The sequence below is a fragment of the Artemia sp. Qi Xiang Cuo genome, chromosome 13 (genome assembly GCF_049724085.1).
Source record: "Artemia sp. Qi Xiang Cuo chromosome 13, ASM4972408v1, whole genome shotgun sequence".
NCBI lineage: Eukaryota > Metazoa > Arthropoda > Branchiopoda > Anostraca > Artemiidae > Artemia > Artemia sp. Qi Xiang Cuo.
The window spans coordinates 60711200-60734651 of record NC_142806.1 but is presented as its reverse complement, the minus strand read 5'-3'; the positions used below and the strand labels follow the sequence as shown (position 1 = coordinate 60734651).

General features: G+C 35.1%; 1 protein-coding gene across 4 annotated transcripts; it reads right to left on the bottom strand.

Annotated features, from left to right (window-relative positions):
* Positions 1–2764: 2764 nt before the first annotated feature.
* Positions 2765–22452, bottom strand: LOC148945503 (mitochondrial inner membrane scaffold 1-like). Of its 4 annotated transcripts, none has more exons than XM_089098733.1 (4): positions 21908–21932; positions 10471–10963; positions 7043–7185; positions 2765–3275 (listed from the first exon to the last, which is right to left on the bottom strand). In XM_089098733.1, exons 2-4 carry the CDS (start codon positions 10893–10895, stop codon positions 3031–3033), a joined length of 813 nt encoding a protein of 270 aa, XP_088954859.1. In that variant the 5' UTR covers positions 10896–10963; positions 21908–21932; the 3' UTR covers positions 2765–3030. The 4 variants fall into 4 exon arrangements, with proteins under 4 accessions (XP_088954859.1, XP_088954858.1, XP_088954857.1 ...); XM_089098732.1 differs by having other exon boundaries at positions 21829–21925; XM_089098731.1 differs by lacking the exon at positions 21908–21932 and adding an exon at positions 22347–22443 and having other exon boundaries at positions 2766–3275.
* Between the last annotated feature and the right edge of the window lie 1000 nt (positions 22453–23452).

The window sequence follows — 23452 nt, the reverse complement described above, 5'->3', positions numbered from 1 at the left end:
TGTTCAATTATTTTTCAATGAAAATACTAAAAAAAATAAGGATAGGCCACGTTTTATGGATGAATGATAACAGATTTCCAAAGATTGTGCTTTTTGGCCATCCATCTGGGGCCAAAACAAAATGAATGGGAAGAGATCATAAGGAAGGAATTGAAGGAAATTAAAACTTCATTGGAAAAGGTAAAGAACAGGGTTGCCAACTTGCAAACTTTTCATGTGAAATGCACTCTTTTACCTCAGAGGGGATGCAGAAGAGTGAAAATCACTATTTTTGGGTATCAATTTCCATTCGCTTTAAACGTCAATAGTACTTGGCAACTTCTTCAGAAGTGCAATTAACCCAAAGAAAAGGACTGCCAACTTGCACACTTTTCGTGTGAAACTTGGCAATTTTCGTGCCAAAGTTTTTTGACGTGCACTCTTTTTGAGCAAAAATCACTCTTTATTGTCCTTGATTTGCACTCTTTTTAGACGTCGGCAGTCGGCAACCCTGATAAAGAGTGAAAATTTGAATTAATTGGGGTGTAGTAGAAGCATGCATAGTTGTGTTGGCCTCAGGGGGCCTGGTGCTACAGCGAGTGGTTAGTAGTAGAATAAATTTAAATCTTCGTTTCTATTCTTAACGGATTGATTCAGAATTCAGATTGATTCATTTTATGTTTCCCTCACTTCCTCTTCTTTTCAACTTATAAAAGTTTGCCGTCAGGGAGATTTGGACCTATGCCTTCCTGGATACTAGTTAGGTAGATAATTTCGGAGACCACACTGCCTTTCCATGACGATAAATAAAAGTTCAAATAGGGATAAAATCCTTTTAATAGACAGTGATGATAGAAATTCACAAAAATAGTTTTACTACTGATGACGGTCACTGTATATGTGACCGAAATATCTGGTATTTTTGTGAATTTCTATCATCACTGTCTATTAAAAGGATTTTATCCCTATTTGAACTTTTATTTATCGACTAGTTAGGTCAAGGCATGCATGAAATTCAAACAAGTGGCTTGAGCTGAATCGATATAAAAACATAATAAAATTTGCTTTAAAGTAAGGACCACAAAAACAAAGAATGAGTATATATATATATACATATATATATATATATATATATATATAAATATATATATATATATATATATATATATATATATATAGAAATTTCTCTTCGCATGCTGAACAACAGTCCGCGTAGCGCAGGTACCGAGCCCCGGATTCTCTGCCTTCGGCCAGGAGTGTATACGTGGTTGTGGTTAAATCATCTGACGCTTCCTGTGTTCTTCCCCCAGATTTTTCAAGGTAGCTATTTGGAGCTGGGTCCACTCTGGCTAAGGTGACAGTCGAGACTGAGAATTTAATCAGTTATTTATTATTCAATTCTAGAGTTGAAACAGCAAAAATGAGCTTTATCAGCATTGAATACATTTTCGGCATTTAGTTTTGTAGTGGCGCAGTAGGATTGATCTCAGCTTGGTAATACGGGACTGAGGTTTCGAATTCAGCTGCAGTGCAGGGTTCGGAATTAAATTTCGGTGATGTGGTTATACACGTGTCTATATTAATCCAAAAAGAAGAAGTATGCTTAGCTTGCAGCTATTTCGTTGTTTGTATCTTGTAAAAAATCTGCCAATGCGTGGGACATGCACCTAAGACCTCCTGGATGCTGGGCAGATCAATTCTATACAAATCTATTTGTGCATACCAAATCTAAGAAAATCTATTTCTTTTGCGTTTGACAAAAACGAAAAATATGAAAAAAAAAATTAAGAAACCAAACAACAGTAATTTTCCGCCAGTAAAGGAAAAGACAAAACAGTTGTTTCAGGAAAGATCTCCGCTTATCCATCCTCAGTATTAAAAATAAAAATAAGGAAAGGGAAGGGAAAAAAGGTACATATTAAAAAAAATTAACATTTGAAGTAAACTACATTGACACAGATAATTTCCCCGCTCGGGTATAATTTGCTTCAAAAGTTTACTATTTTGGTTCATATATACCTCTTTTTCCTTCCTCATTTTTTTTAAACTGTTGGCTTAGCGAAGATCTTTGACGAAACATCTGCTTTGTCTTTTCGTGTTTAAAATCACTTATTCAATGGCCCACACACAGTTGTGTATGGGCCGTTGATTTTGAATTAAAATCAAGTATATTGCAGGCATCAAGACATGGCTAATAGTAGAAAAAGCCAAGACAGATAGTCCGAGTGAGTGAGAGGCAAATCTGGGATAAGTCCTTTTTAGGATTGTATAAAAATGATGTCATTTCATTTGTTGATAGATAAGTCTATCTATCATACGTCCATATGTCGGGCAGAACTAAGGTAGATAGGCATAGAATTAAAGGATGAAAGATTGGACTGATTTTGGGTTGACGCGCGACTGACAATGTCCAATGGACTTGTATGCAAAATCTGGGACTGAATTTGCTTGGATTGGATGAAGTTGGACAACGCTAACTTCATTTCACTGGCGGAAAATATCCGTTCTTTGGTTTCTTAGATTTTTTTCTTTTTTTTTTGTGCTTCGTTTTTTGTCGAACATCATGTACAGCCAGTCTGGTCTTAAAATGTAGCTGTTTCTTTTCGCCAAGTTTTAAGAAAATTAAGTGTATCTAGTTCCAATCAGTGCTCCATGACACCGAATTGATTAATTGTTTCAGAGTCGAATAAGCAATTGTTCATCTAGAGTTTTGTCATCACCTAACACTTGGTTTGTGAGTGAGTGAACTTACTAAGTTCCTTACTGCACTTACTAAGATACATCATCTGCAACTTAATGCCTACTACTGCACCATCTTCATCTTAGTTCATCTAATACTCATTTAGTGTATGCAAATGAATTTTTTAAAGAAAAATTTGCCATAAGTAAACCCAAGCCCGTGTCTTCTTGGATAATGGAGAAGTTGAAAATTATGTTTTTTATTGTTGATATTATTTCCTCAAAGTTTATTTATTTGATTCACGTTTCAGTCAATTGAAATACAAATTTAACTCATATGTCGGCTTCCAGATCTAGCTGTAAAAGACATTTTCAATGTTTGTGATTACTTTGGTCATAAGGTTTACCATTACCACTTTCATGTTTCGTTTTAGGTCGCCTTCTGATTTTCCTTCTAAGTTTTAATCGCTGAGCACGAATTCTTGTTTGTATCTCTTCTCGCTTCTTTCTTAAGGCAATTTTCTTTTCATCATACATTTCTTTGAACTGCTTGGCGGTAGGTACTGGTTTGATGTAGCCCCATCGCTTTAGATAGTTGATTGAAATAGTGGTGCCACCTATAACGAGAAACGTAACTCGATATCTGCTTATAAGAATTCTATAAAAAAAATTATATAAAAGAATTATAAAAAATTGTCACAAATTCTGTCAGTAATAATTTGTCGTACATTTTATCACTTTTTTATATTACTATTAGTACTATCACTCGTAGGTTCTCCCAGGTTCACCCTTAGGGGGAGGGAGGCGGGGATTAAACACATTTTCCCTAAAGAGGAGAACTAATTTAAAAATTATGCATTTTTAGATCACTGTGCTTCAACTTTTCTCTTTCATAGGGGGTCATTCAGTTCCACCTCAAGGAGGGACCCTCCCCCCCATACAGTCAGTTATGGCTTCCAATACTACTAATGGGAAAGGAGTACTGCAAAAAATGACTTGGTAATAAGATGCTTCTACTATTAACAACCCACTTCAACACGAGACTGCTAGAGGCCAACGCTGCTACAACCCCTCCTCCTTTGTGCATGTATTACGACCTCCATTTAATTCAATCCCCTGCTACTTAACCACCATTTAACCCAACGTCCATTCAAACCAATCCTCAATTATCTCAAACCCTATACAATCACCTCCATCCTACAAGCCATCAATTCCATCAAGCTTATCCTACAGTTGAAACGCATCAAGTTAACAAATTAAAATTATTAAAATGCAATTAATTTAACGCAAACATTGAGGGTCAAATATTAATTTTTGTCTTGCAAAGAAAAATGCTACGTGTGGATAATGTTAAATTTTTTTATATGTCCATGATACGTTTTCTCTTTCTTTGCTACTGACACATTCTTATGCCAAAATATTTCATTACATAATTTTTCTATTGACATGCATCCCCAGGAGGTTTGGCGGTAAATTTGTGTAACTTTACCGTCCAAACCTAAGAAATGTAACTACTACTACTAACAACTCACTGCAGCACCAAGCCCCCTGATGGCAACACAGCTGCGCACGCTCCTCTCCACCAGATCTATTTAAAGCCTCGCTCTTTACACCCTCCTAAGAAGTTCAAATTTCCCTCAAATCCTTCCTTACGATCTCATCCCATCCGATTCGAGGACGACCTACTTTTCGTTTGGCCCTAGATGGTTGGCAGACAAGGACGATCTATTTCATAATGTAAACTATACGAAAAATGTGGTTTTATGACTAGAAACATTAGTACCGACAATTAAGCTCAATAATAGCGTAGGATTTAATTTTTTGATTTGTACTTGTCTCGACAAGATAAGTACAGCCTCAGGGTTAAGGGCCCCAAACTATGCAAATAGCCTAAATAAAACAGGACCTTCCGAGGTGCAACTTAGTAGAAGGGTTGTAACATTACACCTTGTTGATATCAGATTCATACATTCATTATTTACAATTGAAGAGCCCAAAACGAACATCTTGGGCTCCAACCCCCTATCCCCTGAAAGCAAAATATATTTTAACTCATTTTTTTCATAATAACATAAGCTTCTATATACTGCTCATGCTTACAGAAACTTTTAATTTATTTTAGTACAGTTGTCACAATCACTGTAAACTGTAACAGTTGTTACAGTTTATCACGCTATGATATACATGAATTTAGTCAGCTAGGGATATAAAGAAAGACTAAAAGAGACTGAAAGAAAGATTAAGATGGCTTGGCTGCATTTTGCACATGTAGGAAGATAGATTGCTCTTTTTGGCATCTATCTGGGACCGAACGAAACGGCTGTCCCTGACTAGAACGAGAAGGGGTGGCAATACAAGATTTAAAGGAAGTTAGTGGGACGGGGCTACAGACTGAAGCTTAGTATAGATTGGGATGGAGGAGAAGTGTGCGCAGCTGTGTTGGCCACAGGCCACTTGGTGCTGCAATGAACTTTCAGTTGTAGTATACAAGTGCCACCTTGCATTTTTAGTGATTTCTAATTTTATTAATGATAGAAAAAAGCAACATTTCACTTTTTTATGCCAAATTGCTAAATTTAGGCGTGCCTGGTTAAAAATTCAACTCCAAAAGAACTAAATAACATAATAACAGAATGCCCAAAAATTCTCCAAAAATTCAACTAGTGATTTCTAATTTTATTAATGAAAGAAAAAGCAACATTTTAATTTTTTATGCCAAAATGCTAAATTTAGGCATGCCTGGTTAAAAATTCAACTCCAAAAGAACTAAATAACATAATAACAGAATGTCCAAAAATTCTCCAAAAATTCAACTAGTGATTTCTAATTTTATTAATGAAAGAAAAAAGCAACATTTACTTTTTTATACCAAAATGCTAAATTTAGGCGTGCCTGGTTAAAAATTTAACTCCAAATGAACTACATAACTTAATAACAGAATGTCATAGTTAGGCATCAATAACTAAAATAATTAATTATTACAGAACAATAAGATAAGGTTTTTATGAAAATTTTCTTCATTCCTATGTACAAAATGGAATGCACCAAGTACTAATTACAGGAACACCGACTGAGAAATCGTAAGTAACACAGAATACTAACATAAGATATAATAATAATAATAACTTATTTCGACCCTCAGTACAAAACGGAATAACAAAATGAAAAATAAATGAAAAACGAATGCAAATGAATGTAATTAAAATGAAATACGAGAGTACTAAATGCAAGAACACTGACCAAAAACAATCACACAAATACACAACTAAGAGAAAATTTCACGATAGTAACGACGCTTACAAAACATATCCACTAGCTGGTCTTTTTCCGAAGAAAAATTCTCCATTTCTTCTCAAAACGTAACGGTCACAGATTTAAATTTGTAGCCGTTCTGCTTATACTTGAAATCTTTTATATTACCGACTTTAGAGGTTAGTAAAATGTTTGAGTTTGGACTGAATCGACATTTTAAGAAAACATTTAAATAAGAAGAAAAAAGATCAGATTTATATTTAGTGCATGGAAAAACTCAAAGCAGGACAAGGATTTTACAGCCTACTCAAGTTCTCTAATGAAATTAGCCCTTTCAGGGCTGAAATTCCAAGCTTTTTGCTGGCTTTAATAAACTAGCCCAACACATAACCTAGGGAATTTAGCAAATATAATTCAGAAACGATTATGGGATCATTGTTGGCGTTTTGTGGCGAACTGAAAGTGGAACCACGGCTGTCACTGAAGCAACTTTACCCTTCCAACTTTTTGAAGCATTTGAAGATCATCAGAAAACTACACCATGTCATCTAGCAGCGACGAGGGGGAGGGGCTAACATCTAGACTTGATAAGGTAGGGATGAACTTTGCAACTTTGAAAAAGCTTACCATTTTTACTGTTGTAGTGTTTGATGTTTCCGACAAATAAGTGAGTTTTCTTATATGTTTTAAATGTTATAATAAATGAAAAAATCTTTTGACCTCTTTTGAATTTCTAGAGGGAATAACTACATTTTCTTCTAAGATTTAAAGTGTCACCAGACCTACCCTGATAGACAGCACCGTATCCAAGGGGGGAGCAAAGTACCCGTTTTGAATCCCCATGCCCTCTCGAAATATTTCCCCAACTTGGCCGTAAAAATACAGGGAAAATTTTTGGGTTCTTCTTACTCAATTTATCAAATTAAATTTAATTCTTTATTTGACCCCCCCCCCCGAAAAATCCTAGCGTAAGTGCCTAAGCTTGGCGTATAGCTTTATTAGCAGACCAAAGTCTACAAGATTAAGAGTGCATCTTTCAAATATACATAATTAAAACAAAAATCCTTCACTCATTTTTTCAGTTCGAAAATTCCAGCTATTTTCTGATAGCACTTAGAATATGAAAACTTACCCAATGTAACCCCATATCGAAGGGGTGTTGCGACTTTATACATTGCATAAGCAACAGCTGCATGACCAACAGATCCTTTTAGCGTAGTAATAAACCTCTCTGGGACATTCATCCATTCCAATAAAGGAACAATGTCAACACCACTGCAAATAAAGGAAACCAAATATCATTCAAAGGAATTACTCAAAACTATTGTGAAGCAAAGATTGTATGGAAGGTGGAGTACTACATAATATATATATATATATATATATATATATATTAGGACCGTTGCCTTTCGGGGCTCGGTGAGCAGCCTGTCCCAAGCCAGGAAAGGAGGAGGGTTGGGCGATACGCTAATCCCCTATCCCTGTAAAAATTTTAGATGATTTTCGAAACGACAACGAAAAACCTCGGACCTAATTTGATTTCTCTGGTAACGACTACTGACTGTCCCCGGAAACGATTTTTGACAGCAAATGAACCTTTTCGTCTTGCTTGCCTTAAGAAGGACGCCGCGCTTTTGAGATCGTCGCTCGAAGAACTTCGGTCAAACGCACAAGAGATATCAGCATGGAGAGGCACCTTTGTCGCCATATGCGCCAGCCGGCGTGGGAAGAAAGTATAATATATATATATATATATATATATATATATATATATATATATATATATATATATATATATATATATATATATATATATATATATATATATATATATATATATATATATATATATATATATATATATATATATATATATATACTATATATATATGACAGCAGCTTCCAAAGTTGGGATACTTGAAGAACATGGTTAAAAAAAGCTCATAAAAATAGATTGAATTTTTGGGTTTTCCATTAAAATAATACTGAAACTTTGCTATGAAAACACAGAGACGCATTAACTAAGGGGCCAATGACTTAATATATCTCTAAAATTAAATCAAGTTACAAGGGAGTCAACTTCTGGTAGTGACTTGGAAAGTGGCTTAAGGAGGTTTTGCCTTGTGACATAGTTAGTTTCCTTAAATTCTACATAAGCAAAGAGCCACAATATTAGTCTGAGTACATGGTTTGAAGTACAACTTAAAAAAAATACTTATTACCTAATAGTAAGTTAATAGAAAGTAGGCTAACTTTTGATTACTTTTTTAAAGTAAAATTTGACTAAAAGTGAGAATTCCAAAACTGGAGTTACACAATGTAGAAATGGAACACAAGCGCACTTAATTAAGTAACTGGAAAGGTGAATTAACTGGCCAAGCCTGATAAGATTATTTTCATCCCTTTCCAGCCAGTCTGGCACCCTAGGGAGGAAAACTTTGTAAAAAATGAATCTGAGAATAAGGCCTTAATTTGAAATTGGTGTTTCCAGCAATAATCTTTATGATTTCTAGTGACAATTTAAATCTGGATTAATGCTGCTTGAGAGTAAGATAGCTCGGCCACCTGATTTTAGGCCTAGTTCAGTAGTTCAATCAGTGATATTAATCAGAAGGGATGAGCATTTGCCTCATCTAGATTTTAAAAAACACTCAAGTTTGGTATTACAGCTTGGTTTGGTGTTGTCATTGAAAAATAGTTTTTTTGTATTATCACTGGAAAAATTAAAAAATAAAACAAAATGCCACTCCTTATATTTTAAAAATACATACCACCCTCTCCATTACCATGACAGACGCCACTGAGTTCAACTCCAGAATTCTTATTGAAATAATGTTTTTTTTTCTTCCAAAGTACCTTGCAATAGTGAACTTTACAAAGAGCAAGGCGCAGTTTATCTATGATGGGGATCTTATTTATTATTTTCTCCAGCAACAAATGAGCTCTTTTGTCAATTTCTTATCCCAAATCCTTTATGCTGTAGCGGTTTTAGGCCTCATAATCTGGTGAGGGGGGGCAAGGTATACAATTGGAGTGTAAAAATATAAAATAATAGGAATTTAATGACATATGTCAGAGAACTGGGAGGGGCAGCTGTCCCCCTCCATTCAAAGGCCTAAAACCGCCACTGCCTGTACGATGTCTGGGAAGTGGGTATTTTAAAATGACCTGGACTTTTTTTATTTCTTTTATCTGATCCACATTTTATGTATCTTCAATTTTCAAAATTATGATTATTAGATTATTTCAATTCTGTTTGACTATTTAATTAATTGATCCTAATCATTACAATGATTTAGATTGCAAAAATGAAAACAAACACAAACTGGTCTCAATTAGTACTGATATGCAGGAATTATGTTCTTGCCACTATTTAATATATACTATATATTTTATAGGTTAATTATTACATCATTAACATTGATATTATTATTATAATCTACATGTTGAAAAAGTTCAGGTCCTGCTATTTATCAATATGTTTCCACCCCACTAGCCTACATATTCGAGTTATTTCAGACCATGATATGAATATACAGGGTGCCACAATTTGCCTTGACAGCTAAATATCTAAGAAAATATCAGACGAGGATCTTTTTTTCACACGTATTTATCTCCTCCTGGGGAAAGTTGACAATAGTGTTCATGTCATTTTACTACAAGACTCGAAAGAGCTCCAGTAACAATTGCCGGATTTCAAATGTTAACCATTTTCACCTATAGCAAAAGTTTATTCTCTACTTGACATGAAAAGTCTGCATTATCATGGGCTAGTTTCGCCAAGGTCTTTCTATTAGCACTCACAGGCCAATAATGGTTGCCTTCATTTTGAATTTGAAAAAAAAATGGAGAAGAATATATCTAACAGAGATCTGAAACCCTTTCCCCTTCTAGAAGACCCAAAATACACAAAGTGTAAAATTTTGCGACCTTTAGAACAATGGCATTTTCTTTAAAAAAACAACGAACAAATGACCCCCTTCTCTCAAACCTAAGCAGATCCTTTCACCCTGAAAAAAAAATCTTCAAACTTACTCCCCCCCCCCCCCATTCATTGTCTTTTTTGATATGTCTGATCTTACTAATGTAGTATCACAACAGAATAAATTAATGATCTTGTGAATTTATGACTTATTCATAAACTGAAAATATAGGCTATGCATAAAAAAAAATCGGACTTGACATAGATTCCATACCTCTTTATATCTGTACACTAGATTTTTCAGAACACCTCAAATTTGTAGTTACAGCAAGAATCTTGCAACAGGAAATTTGTAGCAAGTTTTATAATTATTGATAGAAAAATATATGTAGAAAATAAAGTAAACTTGTGAAGAAGTAAACTAGGAAATAGGAGTCAGGTAATAAAAGAAATATATCAATTCTGCAGCCTACACTACAGAAATAAAAACAAAGAATGTTGAACAGACTCCACAAACTTTGACGGTCAGATTTTGGTGTTAACATAGAGTTATGCCAATTTTTAAGATGGCTATACATACCATTGTGCTTTATGGGCTATTGGGCTATATGGGCTATAGCTTTATGGGCTATACATACCATTGTGCTGCATAAAAGAAGCTTCCAAACCAGACAGCTGAAGTAACACCATGCACGGGTATCACAACATACCAATATTCTTTATACATTTTCTTAAATTTCTGAAATGTTGTTAACTTGGATTCATCAACAATTTCACTAGATTTCTCTTTTGCAGCTTCTCTAAGGCCTTTCTTTGGATCAGTACTATAATGACGCAGAAAACACTGTTGCCATGTAAAAGCATATGAAACACAATTCTCTTTTCTATAGAAGTGACTAAAATATAAAGTACTTTGGAAATATTGCCTGGAATAACTATAGTTACACGATGCCAATCGTACTTCTTTTAACAAAGATGGTTTTCTTGAAATATGTTTGCATGCAGAAAAATTCCTTGTTGGTAGACAAAACCTTATTAGAATAGATTTACAGCTATTGAACATATTTGTAGTCTAATACAGAAACTTCAGGATCAATTTTACACTTCAATGTAATTCATGGTAGATGAACCCTGTAAAAAATTAAACAAAATTAAAACATAATTTCGTGAAAAGTTAGTCAAATTGAGAATATTTCCAGCAAACAAACGGTAATCACTGATCTCCCCCTTCCCTTCAAGTTCATGATCAGCCACTGACTGTAAAAGGGTTCACAATTCAAAGTAGGTTGTTAAATACGAATTCTTCTGTTTACAGCCCCCCAAACAATGCTCAAGAAAAAACAACAGGGATAGCCCACAAAAGACATAAAATCCTTTATCAAACAACAAACTTGTTAGAATCACAAATAGGTATGGAAAAACGTCCAAACCTGCCAGTAGCAGAATTCTAAAAGCTGCTAACACTTTAGCAGCAGAGCTAGTGTTTCGACAGCTTTTCTTTGAGCAAAAAGTATTTTTATATGTAAAATTTGCAGAACAGTAACAAATGTAGCTTAGTGCAGCTCGCAGTTAGAACTATCAATAGTTTTCTGAATTACAATTAATAATGTAAACTAATTCAGTGCCAAGCCATATACTAGCCATAAATATCATACTCCAGAATTTTATATTTACCATTTTATCAAAAGTACTATATCATATTTACTGTAATAGTGCTAGTAAAGTAGTATACTGTATATAGCTTACTGCTGTTACTTTATGGATGAAGCTGTACAGTTCAATGTCATTAGTGTTATGAAAATAATGCATACCCAACTGCATGGTTGATACTCATTGATCACTATACTACAACTAAAAAAAACACCATTTGATTTTCTGGGAGAACAACATTGATTGGTAGCCGGGCAGTCACAACCATTATGAAGTTGTGATATTAGTTTTCTCCTAATCTAATCCCCAAGAGAAACAGAGAAACACAGTTACATTATAATGTGGCTAGGTTAGAATACGAATCTTCCACATTCCAGCTTTCCCATTACCTGCTTTAACTGTATGTACAACTTGATAGCTACCAGCCCTTTTAAGATTCTTCCTATGTGACAAATAAACAATTTTGAGAGAATTTGGCTAATTGTCTGAGACTTGGACAAATATTCACTTTCAGTTGAAGAGAAGTGAAGTAAGTAAAGGATTACATAATTTAGCTTTTCTTAATTTCTCAATGACATTTCCTTGACAAAAATTTTTGATTAGCCTAGGTGGAGTCTGGAAGCCTACAGAGAGGCTGAGATTATATTTGACATAGGAAGAGAATCCTATACACAGAAAGAGAAGGAAAGGGAATTGGGGAGGTTTAATCTTTAAGGTGTCTGGGGCCAAATAGTGTGGCAATTTTGTACCCCAAGGAAAGTTCACTTGTAAGAGAACCCTGATGGTTTTGTAAACTGCCAGAGTCAACAAGCAGAAATCCTGCCAGGTTTCTCTAATAGAATTGGAGATTTCCCCAACATAAGAGATAATCATCAAAAACCTTCAAATTCGCCCCTCCCTCTCTAATAGTCACGTCAGCAGAAGGAAGTCAGCTGACCACGATTTGTACTGGTGTTAATGCAATGAGAATACAGTCCCTCCTCTACTTATTTTTCCCTGGAAAACAGTGTCCAGAGATTTTAGTAAAGGCAGCTTCACCAGGATCCATCATGACTGGCTTAGAAAATACTTCTGCCTGGATAACTGCCTCTCATTCTTTGCTTTACTTGCAGCGTTTTATTAATCAAGTCAAACCCACCAAATGGTCACCTGTACTTCTGAAAATAGACAACCAGATAAGCTGATACGCCATTGCATTGCTTGATCTAGCTAAAAATAATGGCGTTGTACTTTTAACTGTCACTGCTCACAAACTACAGCCTCTAGAAAGGATAGTCATCAGGCCTCTTAAAGCCTACTACAACCAGGAAGTCACAAGTTTTATGACTGCCCATAAATTTAAAACTATATCAGTGTATAACATTGCTGAGCTGCTGGGGAAACCATACCCTAAGGCTTTTCTTCTTGATAATATAATACATGAATTCAGAGCAAGTGGGGTTTACCCCACCAACAGAGATCTCTTCAAGGATTATGACTTCCTCTCGACGTCTCAGACAAATTGCCGACCACATCTAGTGAAGCACTTACCAGGGAAGTTTCTATGCTCAGTGCAAGTCCTCTGTGACATTTAGACTCCTTCTTTAACATAGACCCCAAAATGGACACAGCATAGGTTCTGTCTCTAAATGAGAAGCAAAGGTCAGCACACGATTTGTCAAAAAAAATTGTCCATGCAAACTCCTTTGAGACAAAAAGCTTATCACAAAAAATAAACAGAAAAAAAACATGAAAAAGTCAGAAGTGCTAACTGACACCCCTGTGAAAGAATGCATTACTGCTGGGATAAAAGCTCTATCTGCCCAGAAAGCCTTAGTCCTGGAAAGGAGGAAAGTCAGAGAAGTGAAAAGGCTAAAAAGCAAAAAGTATGTTTCTTGTAACAAGAGTTGTAGTTGCAGTGATGAATCTGATGTAGAAGGGCCTGTATACAACAACTCTTCAGACTTCAGTATGAACATTGAAGACAAGCCCCATATCAGCAACTTCCAATTTGACACCAAGAAAGTCAAGGCTGAAGATTATATTCTGAACCCTTGTGCTACTGAACCCTCGAGCAACTCAACCACCATACTTTCATTGGGTAAAACAAAATAGGGTTATGAACCATAGTTATTTAACTATGGTATAGTTATTTAACCTTTAAACTATTTTAAATAAAATGGCCGTCCCAAAATTCAGATCGGATGTATTTGGGGGAAAAATGGGGTGGGGTGGAAGCCCTCCGATCACTTTTAACTCTGAAAAAGTGCACTGGAAATTTTGATTTCCAATCAAATGGGCCCCCACCCCCAAATTTCATACACAAATTGTTCCGACATAAACCTAATGTGTTAGCAAGGAGCAACTATCTTAAATTATAGCTCTTGCCCTAGATGGTGCTGCTGGGTTTGCTAGCCCCAAAGGCAGAGCTATTTGATCTTCAGACTATTTTGAACAAAATGTTTATTTTGATCGGATGTATTAGGGGGGGGGGATATCGGTTAAGAGGGAAAGGCTGATTGTCCTGTGAAAATATTTGTAATAAAATTGGTTTTCAGTAAATATAAAATAGGAATAATACCTTTGATTATTCGAAATTGAACTTGAACTTTAAATTTCCAGTCGAATGAGCCTCCTTCAAAGTTTTTACAATCATCCCTTCTATAAAAACCTTAAATTTTAACAATTGGTAACTTGCAATAACATACAGATTGCTGATACAAATGTATCAGCAATTTTTTTTGGAACAGTTTAGCATATCAAGATGAAACTTCTGGGGCATCTACCTGCTACTACTGCTATTAATAATGCTACTACTACTACTAATTCAACACTATTATTACTTCTACTGTTCCTACTACAACCTCTGCTACTATTAAACTAGTACTATTAAGGCTACGCATATCAAGTTGAACATTTGACAGAATGAGGTATTTGAGGTGGAACTTGAACAAAATCAAAAGACACTATGTGCATGCAGATTTTCGAAATGGCATATCTCAAAAAGAGATTTGTGTATTAAGTTGGAACTTTCAGAGAGTGCTTAAAGGGAAAGTCAATTCACCAAAAGGAAACATGTGCACCCTCAGGCCTTGATTTACCACTAGGTCCCTAGGCCCGGACCTAGAAGTGCATAATGCTAGCAGGAGCAATAAATTATCACAGAGTAATTTTTTCCAAACAAAAACTGGACTGATGTGATTTATCATTGCCAGGTGCACTCTGCCGCCACGCTGCCTATTCACAGAAAAGTGACTTTAAAACAATACAGGAATTTCATGGTCACTTTTAAACTATCAGATGTCTCCCAAGAATGGTAGCTGAGAGTTCGGTATTACCCCTCTCTTTCATCAGTTTTTGCTCATCAGTTGTGTTCTGTTAACACACAGTTACAGTTACATGGGGGTTCAGTTACACTGGGGTTTAGTTAAATGGGGTTGAGTTGCATGAGGGTTCAGTAGCACGAGGGTTCAGTTGCACAGGGGGTTTGGTTATATGGGGGGTTCAGTTACATGGGGGGTTCAGTTACACAGGGGTTGAGTTGCACAAGGGTTCAGTTAAAGGGGGTTCAGTAACATGAGGGTTTAGCTGCATGGGGGTTTGGTTATATGGGGGTTCAGTTACATGGGGGTTCAGTTACAATGTTCATCACCATAAAATATCGGTCAATCCCCATAAAAATATATATATAAATATTTATATATAAAATATATATATTTAAAAAAAAATATATGTAAATATATATATATATATATATATATATATATTATATATACATATTTCATACTTCTTATATATCATAATTTCTTTTATATGCCATAGACAATCTAAGAGAGAAAGTGACCCTATCCTGCTTGTTTCTGGCTAAGCCTCACCTTCCCAAGATCTAATTTAAGATATAATTAAATTTCGAATTAATGCTCTTATTAAATTGTTATGAATCTTCTTTTGCCAAATAATTCTTAATAGGATTTTAATATTTTTGATTCTATCAATTAGCTTGCCAACTATGCAAGAGGAAAGCTAATTTGAAACATCTGCTCTATTAAAGATATCAAAACCATACTGTTACATAGTTTATATATGTTTGTTTTTGTGCACTCTATCTGCTTTTGGTTTGTTTGACAATAAAATAATTCATTCATCCATTTATTAATAGGAAGAATGATCATACAGCAATAATACTGCAAAAAAGGGAGTAAATGTCATTTGTGAACTGAAGTTATCAACTTCAGCAACTTATCAGTTTGATTTCCTTTGTACTCAGCTCATAGTGCCCTTCCATGTTGGAAATACCTCAAACTTAAAAATTGAACCTCCAAAACAAGTGAAAGTATGTTTTTCATGCTGGGAATTGAGGGTCTAGCACATTGCTCAAAGCACAAGTTACCAAGGAAGATACTATCTCAATAGATAGCCTACAAGATTCACGCCAACTTTACCTCTGTTAAAAACCCCTTTTATGTTGATTTACTTAACATCTAAGTTTTACTAAGCCAGATAGAAGTTTGAAAATTTTTCAGCTGCTATTTTTTAGGGCACTTTATATTGGAGGAGTTGTCATAGAAACTTGGAAAAGGGCTCTTTTGATTGGAAATAGGAAGGGCTTGTGCCCTTTTTCATAGTCAAAAGTGATTGGAAGGCAACTAACACCCCTTCCATGCCCACCAGTTCACCAAACACATCCAATCAAAATTTGGATACAGCCATTTTGTTCAACATAGTTGGAAGATCTACAAATAATGCCTTTGAGAACGACACTCCCCCCAAAGTCCTCAGTGCAAGGGTTGTAATTTATGGCCTGGGGGTATATAAAGTTTTTTATTGAAAGCATTGTTGTAGAAACTTCAAAAAGGGCTCATTCAATCGGAAATTCAAAGGGCTAGTGTCCTTTTTAACAGTCAAAAATGATTTAGGGGCAATCTAACCCCCCTCTCACGTCCACCATTTCCCAAGACAGATCCAATCAAAATTTTGAGATAGCCATTTTGTTCAACGTAGTCGAAAGTTCTGGAAATTAGGTCATTGAGGATGACGAACCCCCATAGAAATCATGGCAAGGGTTGCAAGTTATGCTCTGGGGGCATATAAGGTTTTTATAGAAAGCGTTGTCATAAAAACTTAAAAAAAGGCTCATTCAATTGGAAATTGAAATGGCTAGTACCCTTTTTAATATTTGAAAGTGATTGGAGGGCAACTAACCCCCCTCTCAAGCACACCATTCCCTCAAAACACATGCAATCAAAATTTGAGATATCCATTTTATTCAACAAAGTTTACAGTTAAAGAAATTAGGTCTTTAAGGATGACAACCACCCCCCTCCCACAGCCCTTGGGGTAAGGGTTGTAAATTATGCCCAGGGGCATATAAGGTTTTTACAGAAAGTGGTGTTGTAGAAACTTAAAGAAGGGCTCATTCAATTGGAAATTGAGAGAGCTAGTGCTCTTTTTAATAGTCAAAATTGATTGGAGGGCCACAAACCTCCCTCTCACACCTACCATTTCCACAAACACATCCAATCAAAATTTTGAGATAACTATTTTGTTCAATATAGCCTAAGCTCTAGAAATTAGGTCTTTGAGGATTACACCCCCCTCCCAGAACTCCCTAGACAAGGGTTATAAGTTATGTCCTGGGGGCATATAAGGTTTTTACAGAAAGTGTTGTCATAGAAACTTCAAAAAGGGCTGATTTGATCAGAAATTAGAATGGCTAGTGCCCTTTTTAGTAGTTGAAAGTGATTGGAAGGCAACTAACCTGCTCTCATGCTCACCATTTTCCCAAACACATTCAATCAAAATTTTGAGACACCCATTTTGTTCAACGTAGTTCAAAGGTAAAAAATTATGTCTTTAGGGATGACAAACCTCCCACAGCCCCCAGGGCAACGGTTTTAAGTTATGCCCTGGGGGCATATAAGGTTTTTATAGAAAGTGTTGTTGTAGAAACTTCAAAAAAGGCTCATTCAATTGGGAATTGAGAGGGCTAGGGCCCTTATTAAAGTCAAAAGCGATTGGAGGGTGAATGCGCCCCCCCATGCCCATCATTTACCAAAAAACTTCCAATCAACATTTTGATGTAACCGTTTTGTTGAACGTAGTTGAAGGGTTCAGAAATTATGTTTTTGAGTATGACACCCCCCCCCACCCACAGCTCTCAGGGCTAAGGTTTTAAGTTACGCCTGGGGGCATATAAGGTCTTTATAGAATGCATTGTCATAGAAACCTCAAAAATGACTTATTCAATTGGAAATTGAGATGGCTAGTGCCCTTATTAATAGTCAAAAGCAATAGGAGGGCAAATGCCCCCCCCCCCTCATCATTTTTCTAAACACTTCCAATCAACATTTTGCTATAGCCATTTTGTTGAACATAGTTGAAGGGTCCACAAATTATATTTTTGAGTATGACAACCCCCAATAGCCCTTAGGGCTAAGATTCTAAGTTATGCCCTGGGGACATATAATGTTTTTATAGAAAGCTTAAAAAAGAGGTCATTTGATTGGAAATTGAGAGGGCAATTGTCCTTTTTAATAGTTGAAAGTAATTAGAGGGAAAATCACCCCCACCCCATGCCCATCATTTCCCCAAACATTTCCAATCAACATGTTGATATGGCCATTTTGTTCAACATAGTTGAAAGGTCTGGAAATTATGTCTTTGAGGATGACAACTCTTCCCCCATAGCCCCCAGGACAAGGGTCCTAAGTTATGCCTTTAGGGCATATAATGTTTTTATAGAAAGGTTTGTTGTAAAAGCTTCAAAAAGGGCTCATTCAATTGGAAATTAAGAGGACTAGGCCTCTTTTATTAGTTGAAAGTGATCAGTGGGCAAATTCCCCCCCTCCCGGCCCATCATTTCCCCAAACACTTACAATCAAAATTTTGAGATAGCCATTTTGTTCAGCATATCGGAAAGGTCTGGAAATTATGTTTTTGAGGATAAAAAAAAACAAAAACCCAGCACTCAGGACAAGGGTTGTAAATTATGCCCTGGGGACATATAAGGTTTTTATAGAAAGTGTGGTCATATAAACTTTGGAGGAGGCTCATTGTATTGGTAATCAGATGCTCTAGTGCTCTTTTTAAGTGACCTAAGGGCAGCTACCCCCCTCCTGCCCCAACACATTGTATAGTCCCAAAATACAGCTAATAGAAATTTTGAGAGGAAAAAAATTCTTTTAAATGAAGTCACTTTTATAACTTTAAAAAATCAAAAATTAATTAAGATCGTAAAGAATAAATGTCATCATATAATTTATATATTCAACTGACAAGATAAATTTTTTCACTAAATTCATTTAAAGTTTTGCCAATAGATTACAAATTATTTTCTGGCTTTTAGAAAGTATGGGGTTTAGAACCCTACTCATATTAATTTCTGCTTGTTTTGAGTTTGGCTCTGCTATTTATTTCAAATTATGTTTGTTTTGGTTTCATTTATTTATTGATACTGATTTGTGGTAGTTGTATGCTTGGTAGATTATTTTATTCTATTTTTGTTCATTTTTGGTTTAATGGAGTTCTTTACTTTTTTTTTGAAAAACTTATTCTGTGGAAAAAGTTTTTTTTTTTAATTAACATCTAGTAGAAGACAACAAAGTGCTGGGCTAAGCCTCCAAGTAAATTATAATATTATCAACAATAATAAATCACAAGGAGATAACTTGTATAATAACTAAACTCTACAAAAGCCTGGTGAAACCAAGATTACATTTTGGAATGTATGTTGCTATATCAATTAATAAAAGACATAAGATAGCCCTCAAATATGTATTAAGACAGACAACAAAATACATAAATCAGCTCAAAAACAAAGAGTATGCATGCTAAATGCAGAGCCTCAAGCTGCCAAATCTAGAATAGGCTACTTTCAATAAAAAGGTCACATGATGATGACATACGAGTTGCACAATTCTGACAATAGAGACTTGTTCCAGCTTATCCAGTCATTAAAGACCCAAGGTTATTAAGAAAAGCTGTTCCACAAACATTCAAATCAAAGGAAAATATACTATTCCTTTTTAATTGCATCATGAGCCTCTAGACCAGTCCAAGCAAGACAAGACCACCAACCATTGACAGCTTCAAAGCCAATCTTGGCAATGAGTGGATGACTAAACCATGGCTCACACAATGGATAGAATAGATGTTCTGCATCTTTATCATCACTGATTGGAGTATAATAGACCTGTCTATATTACTAGCAAGTGTGATTTAAGGTAATTTAAGTTGAGACAAAATTTTGGATGGATAATTTTTCACCTTTTGACCAAGAGGCTATCATATTTTAGCAACTGAAAACCTTTTGAAGTTTGTCAATGTAATGAAAAGAAAAATACTCATGTCTTAAGATCTAACTGTTCATCGGGCAAAATCCTAAACAATAGTTTTTAATTATCTTGGAAAATAGTTAGGTAAAAGAGACTCTCAGAAATAGATCTAAATCCTGAACTATACATATAAAGGTGACAATGATAAATTCTTTAAAATCTTTAGCAGAATCATGTCAGCTGGCACCTCTGCACCAAACAACTTAGAGATGTAGTTATACAATTCCAGAAGAATAGTACTGACAGATCTTCCAGATGAAAAAAACTATGCTGCAAGCTGTGCAAGAAACTATTTGCTTCAAGATACAGGGTAACAGCAATATGTCATGCTTTTAGGTTGATATTTTTCAATAAAGTTCTTTCTACTCTTCCCAAATAAGGAAGTGATATAGGTAGTTTTTTAGTCCAATGGTGGTCTGAAACATTAGTGATAAATTGAACAGTAAGGGAAGTGGTGGGGATGAGACTGCTTGGCATTCATGCAGGATACAAGAACGAATGCATGAGATCAGAAATTTTTTTAGTTTTGATGAATAAAAGTTCCTTTAGAACCACTTTTACATTAATTACAATTGATTCCACCTCAAGCAGTACATTATATAAGGGATGAGAAAAAATGTTGGCTGAGAATATTAACTTTCAGCTCAGGATCAGCCACAAATGACTATTGTGCAGTATGTCATGCACTGAACATCTGCAGTAACATTTTGAGAGTCACAAAGCCAGTAAGTTTGGTAAATTTTGAAGTGGCACTATAATTTAGCTAAGATGAATGTGAAAATGTCATTTAATGCCTTTCTTATGCTCTTTCATAATTCAATACTTGCTTCTGGGGCTAGTTGCATCTTGATCCCTTAAAAGGGCCCCAAAGGTATTTCATTTTTGTAACCACACAAAGAAGTTATCAACACTAGTTGAGTTATTTATAAATAAGTTGTTCAAGAGTAATATATTCCAAAAGTACTGATTTATAACAATTCAAACCTTATTTATTAGGCAACTCAAATATAAACCAACTTCCTACCATTTCAAGTTTTTCAAAAAGCATTGACAAAAATAGTGCTGAATTTTGTGATTTGAGACTTTGCTGTAAACAATTCAGGGTATATATTTGCACATTAGGGGGGTGGGGGTAGGTAAATTTCATGGCAACATTGCAGTGGGTCACATAATTTAGCTAAGATGAAAGTGAACACATCATTTGATGTTTTTTTATGCTCTCTCATTGTTTATATAAAATACTTTCAGGCCCCTTCAAGGGCTCAAGATGCAACTAGCCCCAGAAGTGATTATTAAATTATGAAAGAGCATAAAAAAATGCATCAAATAACATTCACTTTCATCTTAGCTAAATTATAGTGCCACCTAGAAATTTACCATAAGTTTTTGGGTTATCTTTAATATCCTCAGCCAGTTTTCCCTTAAACTTTCTCTGTAATTTCTTGATTAGGCTGTTTGCCTGGTTACAAACAGTTTTGAAATTTTGACAATTTCTAGGATTTTCTTTTTTTACAATTTTCTATGCTCAAATTTTTCTATTAATTTCAGCTGTGAGAACTATTTAAGTTTTAGCTTGTTTTGCCAAAAAAAATGTTGATGTAAGACTCTACAGCATATAAAATTTCACCTTTTTATTGTTTAAATAACATATCAATGTCATTAGTAAAAAGTTGATTCCCACTGACTTTGGCAAGTTTTCACAGGCTATTTTGTAATCAATATATTTTAATATTAAGAAGGTCTTATAGGGTAAAAAATAGCTCTGAAATAATCACCAGAGGTAGCCTATCACTAGCCAAAATATTTGTACTAAAATTAGGCCTAAGCAGAAGATAAATTTCCCTTCATTTTGTCCTTGTTTACAGCCTGAAAATGAATTAGGCCTACTGCATGATAAATCAGAAGGAATGGGTAAAATTCTACTTTAGCTACTTTTGGCAATCTTGGAAAGGGGTTAGATTATGAAAATGAATACAGATGGGTCTACAGGCTAAAGTATGTCCTGGGAAGGTGGGCCTATTTTGAAGTACCTACCTCTACTGCTTTTGTCTCTAGAGGGTCCAGACCTTTGATGACCTTTAAAATTACGTGTGTTATAAAAGTGAAACCTTACAAAATAGTTCCTTTGCTTAAATGAAGTACAACAAAATTCTTTTCAACTTCACAAATTTGCTCAATCCCAATTTTTTAGGTTTTAAAGATAGGCTAGCCTATGTAGGCTAAAGCATTTCCTAAATTTTGAGAAAAAAACATTCATATGGCTGAAAATTCTGCTCAAATAAAAGGATTTGCATTTCCAGAACTAAAACCAGAGAAAAAGAAACTGATAACTGAAAATTAAGGTAAAATGTTGTTTTATCAAAATTTCAATAGGTATATATCAGTCATGTAGGCAAATTTCAGGCTCCTCTAGAGGGAGAAGGAGTTATATAGGCTACTTCAAAATACCTTCCCTGGGCTTACTTTAGCCTGTAGACCCATCCCTGAAAGTTTCATTTTCTTAACCTAACCCCTTTCCAAGATAGCCAAAAGTAGCTAATGTAGAATTTTACCGAAGAAAAGAATAGCAAACAGTTTGAATTTCCATACATAACATGAAAGAAGAAGAAAAAACGTTTGAACTTGGTAGCATGGTTTGGATGAATTCAAAAAGTTCGCCTGATCTCAGCAGGGTTGCCTACAGACTAAAATTTCGTAACGTCAAAACTCTCACAAATGTAACTTTTTCGTAACTTTTGACAGGAAAGTCTCTTTTCAAGCCAGGGTTCTTTCAATTCGCTATTAAGAGCGGTACTTCGAGGGGGGTCAGTTGCTGCCTGTATATTTTGAAAATTTCTGTTTTCTGTTTCTGTTCTGTTTTCAAAGTACCTGTTTCTGTTCTGTTAATACGAAACAACCGAAACAGATGACTTGTTTTTTATTTACCTGTTCTGCTTCTGTTTTTATAATAGCTATTTTGTCCTGTTTCTGTTTTTTTTCACCTGTTTTTCTTCTGTTTCTAATTTTATTTTAGTGATGCGACAATGAAATATTCGAGAATTTTGAACTTAAAAATAGTGTTTTAAATCATAATTTGAAATTGTGAAGAAGCGTGGTTACGCTTCATACAATTTTTAGAATTGGAATGTAAGTAAAATGATGGAACTCAGCGTGTCTAATATATAAAATAGTACTACTATATTGTTTCAGCTAGGCAGAATTAGGGCATAAAAGTCAGATGAGAGTAGGTATGTGTGTAAATAGGGGGACGGTAAAGGTGTAGTTTAGTTCCAACACAACTTATTTCTTAATGTAAATTATTCAGTAAATTGAGCAGTAAAGTTGCACAGATACTTTCCAGGAGACAAACGACAATTCCTTATTTCCAATCGATCAAAACAAGCTGCTCTATCGAAGCTCTGTTGCAAAGCCCTAAGAACAAATTGTAATTTTATGTGTTTGATAAGCCAGATATGAAACATCTTATTTAAAAAACAACAGTGGGTTTGAAAGATCCATCCTGGGAAACTATCTATCATCACATAAATGTTGCTGTTAGAAAAAAAAGTTAAGCAGAAGGCTGCTTTAAGGTCTGCCACTAAGGCCAGGTTGACTTGTGACTGCTGGTCTGCAAAAGGATCTGGTTTTATAGGTGTCACTGCCTATTACCCCAGGAATA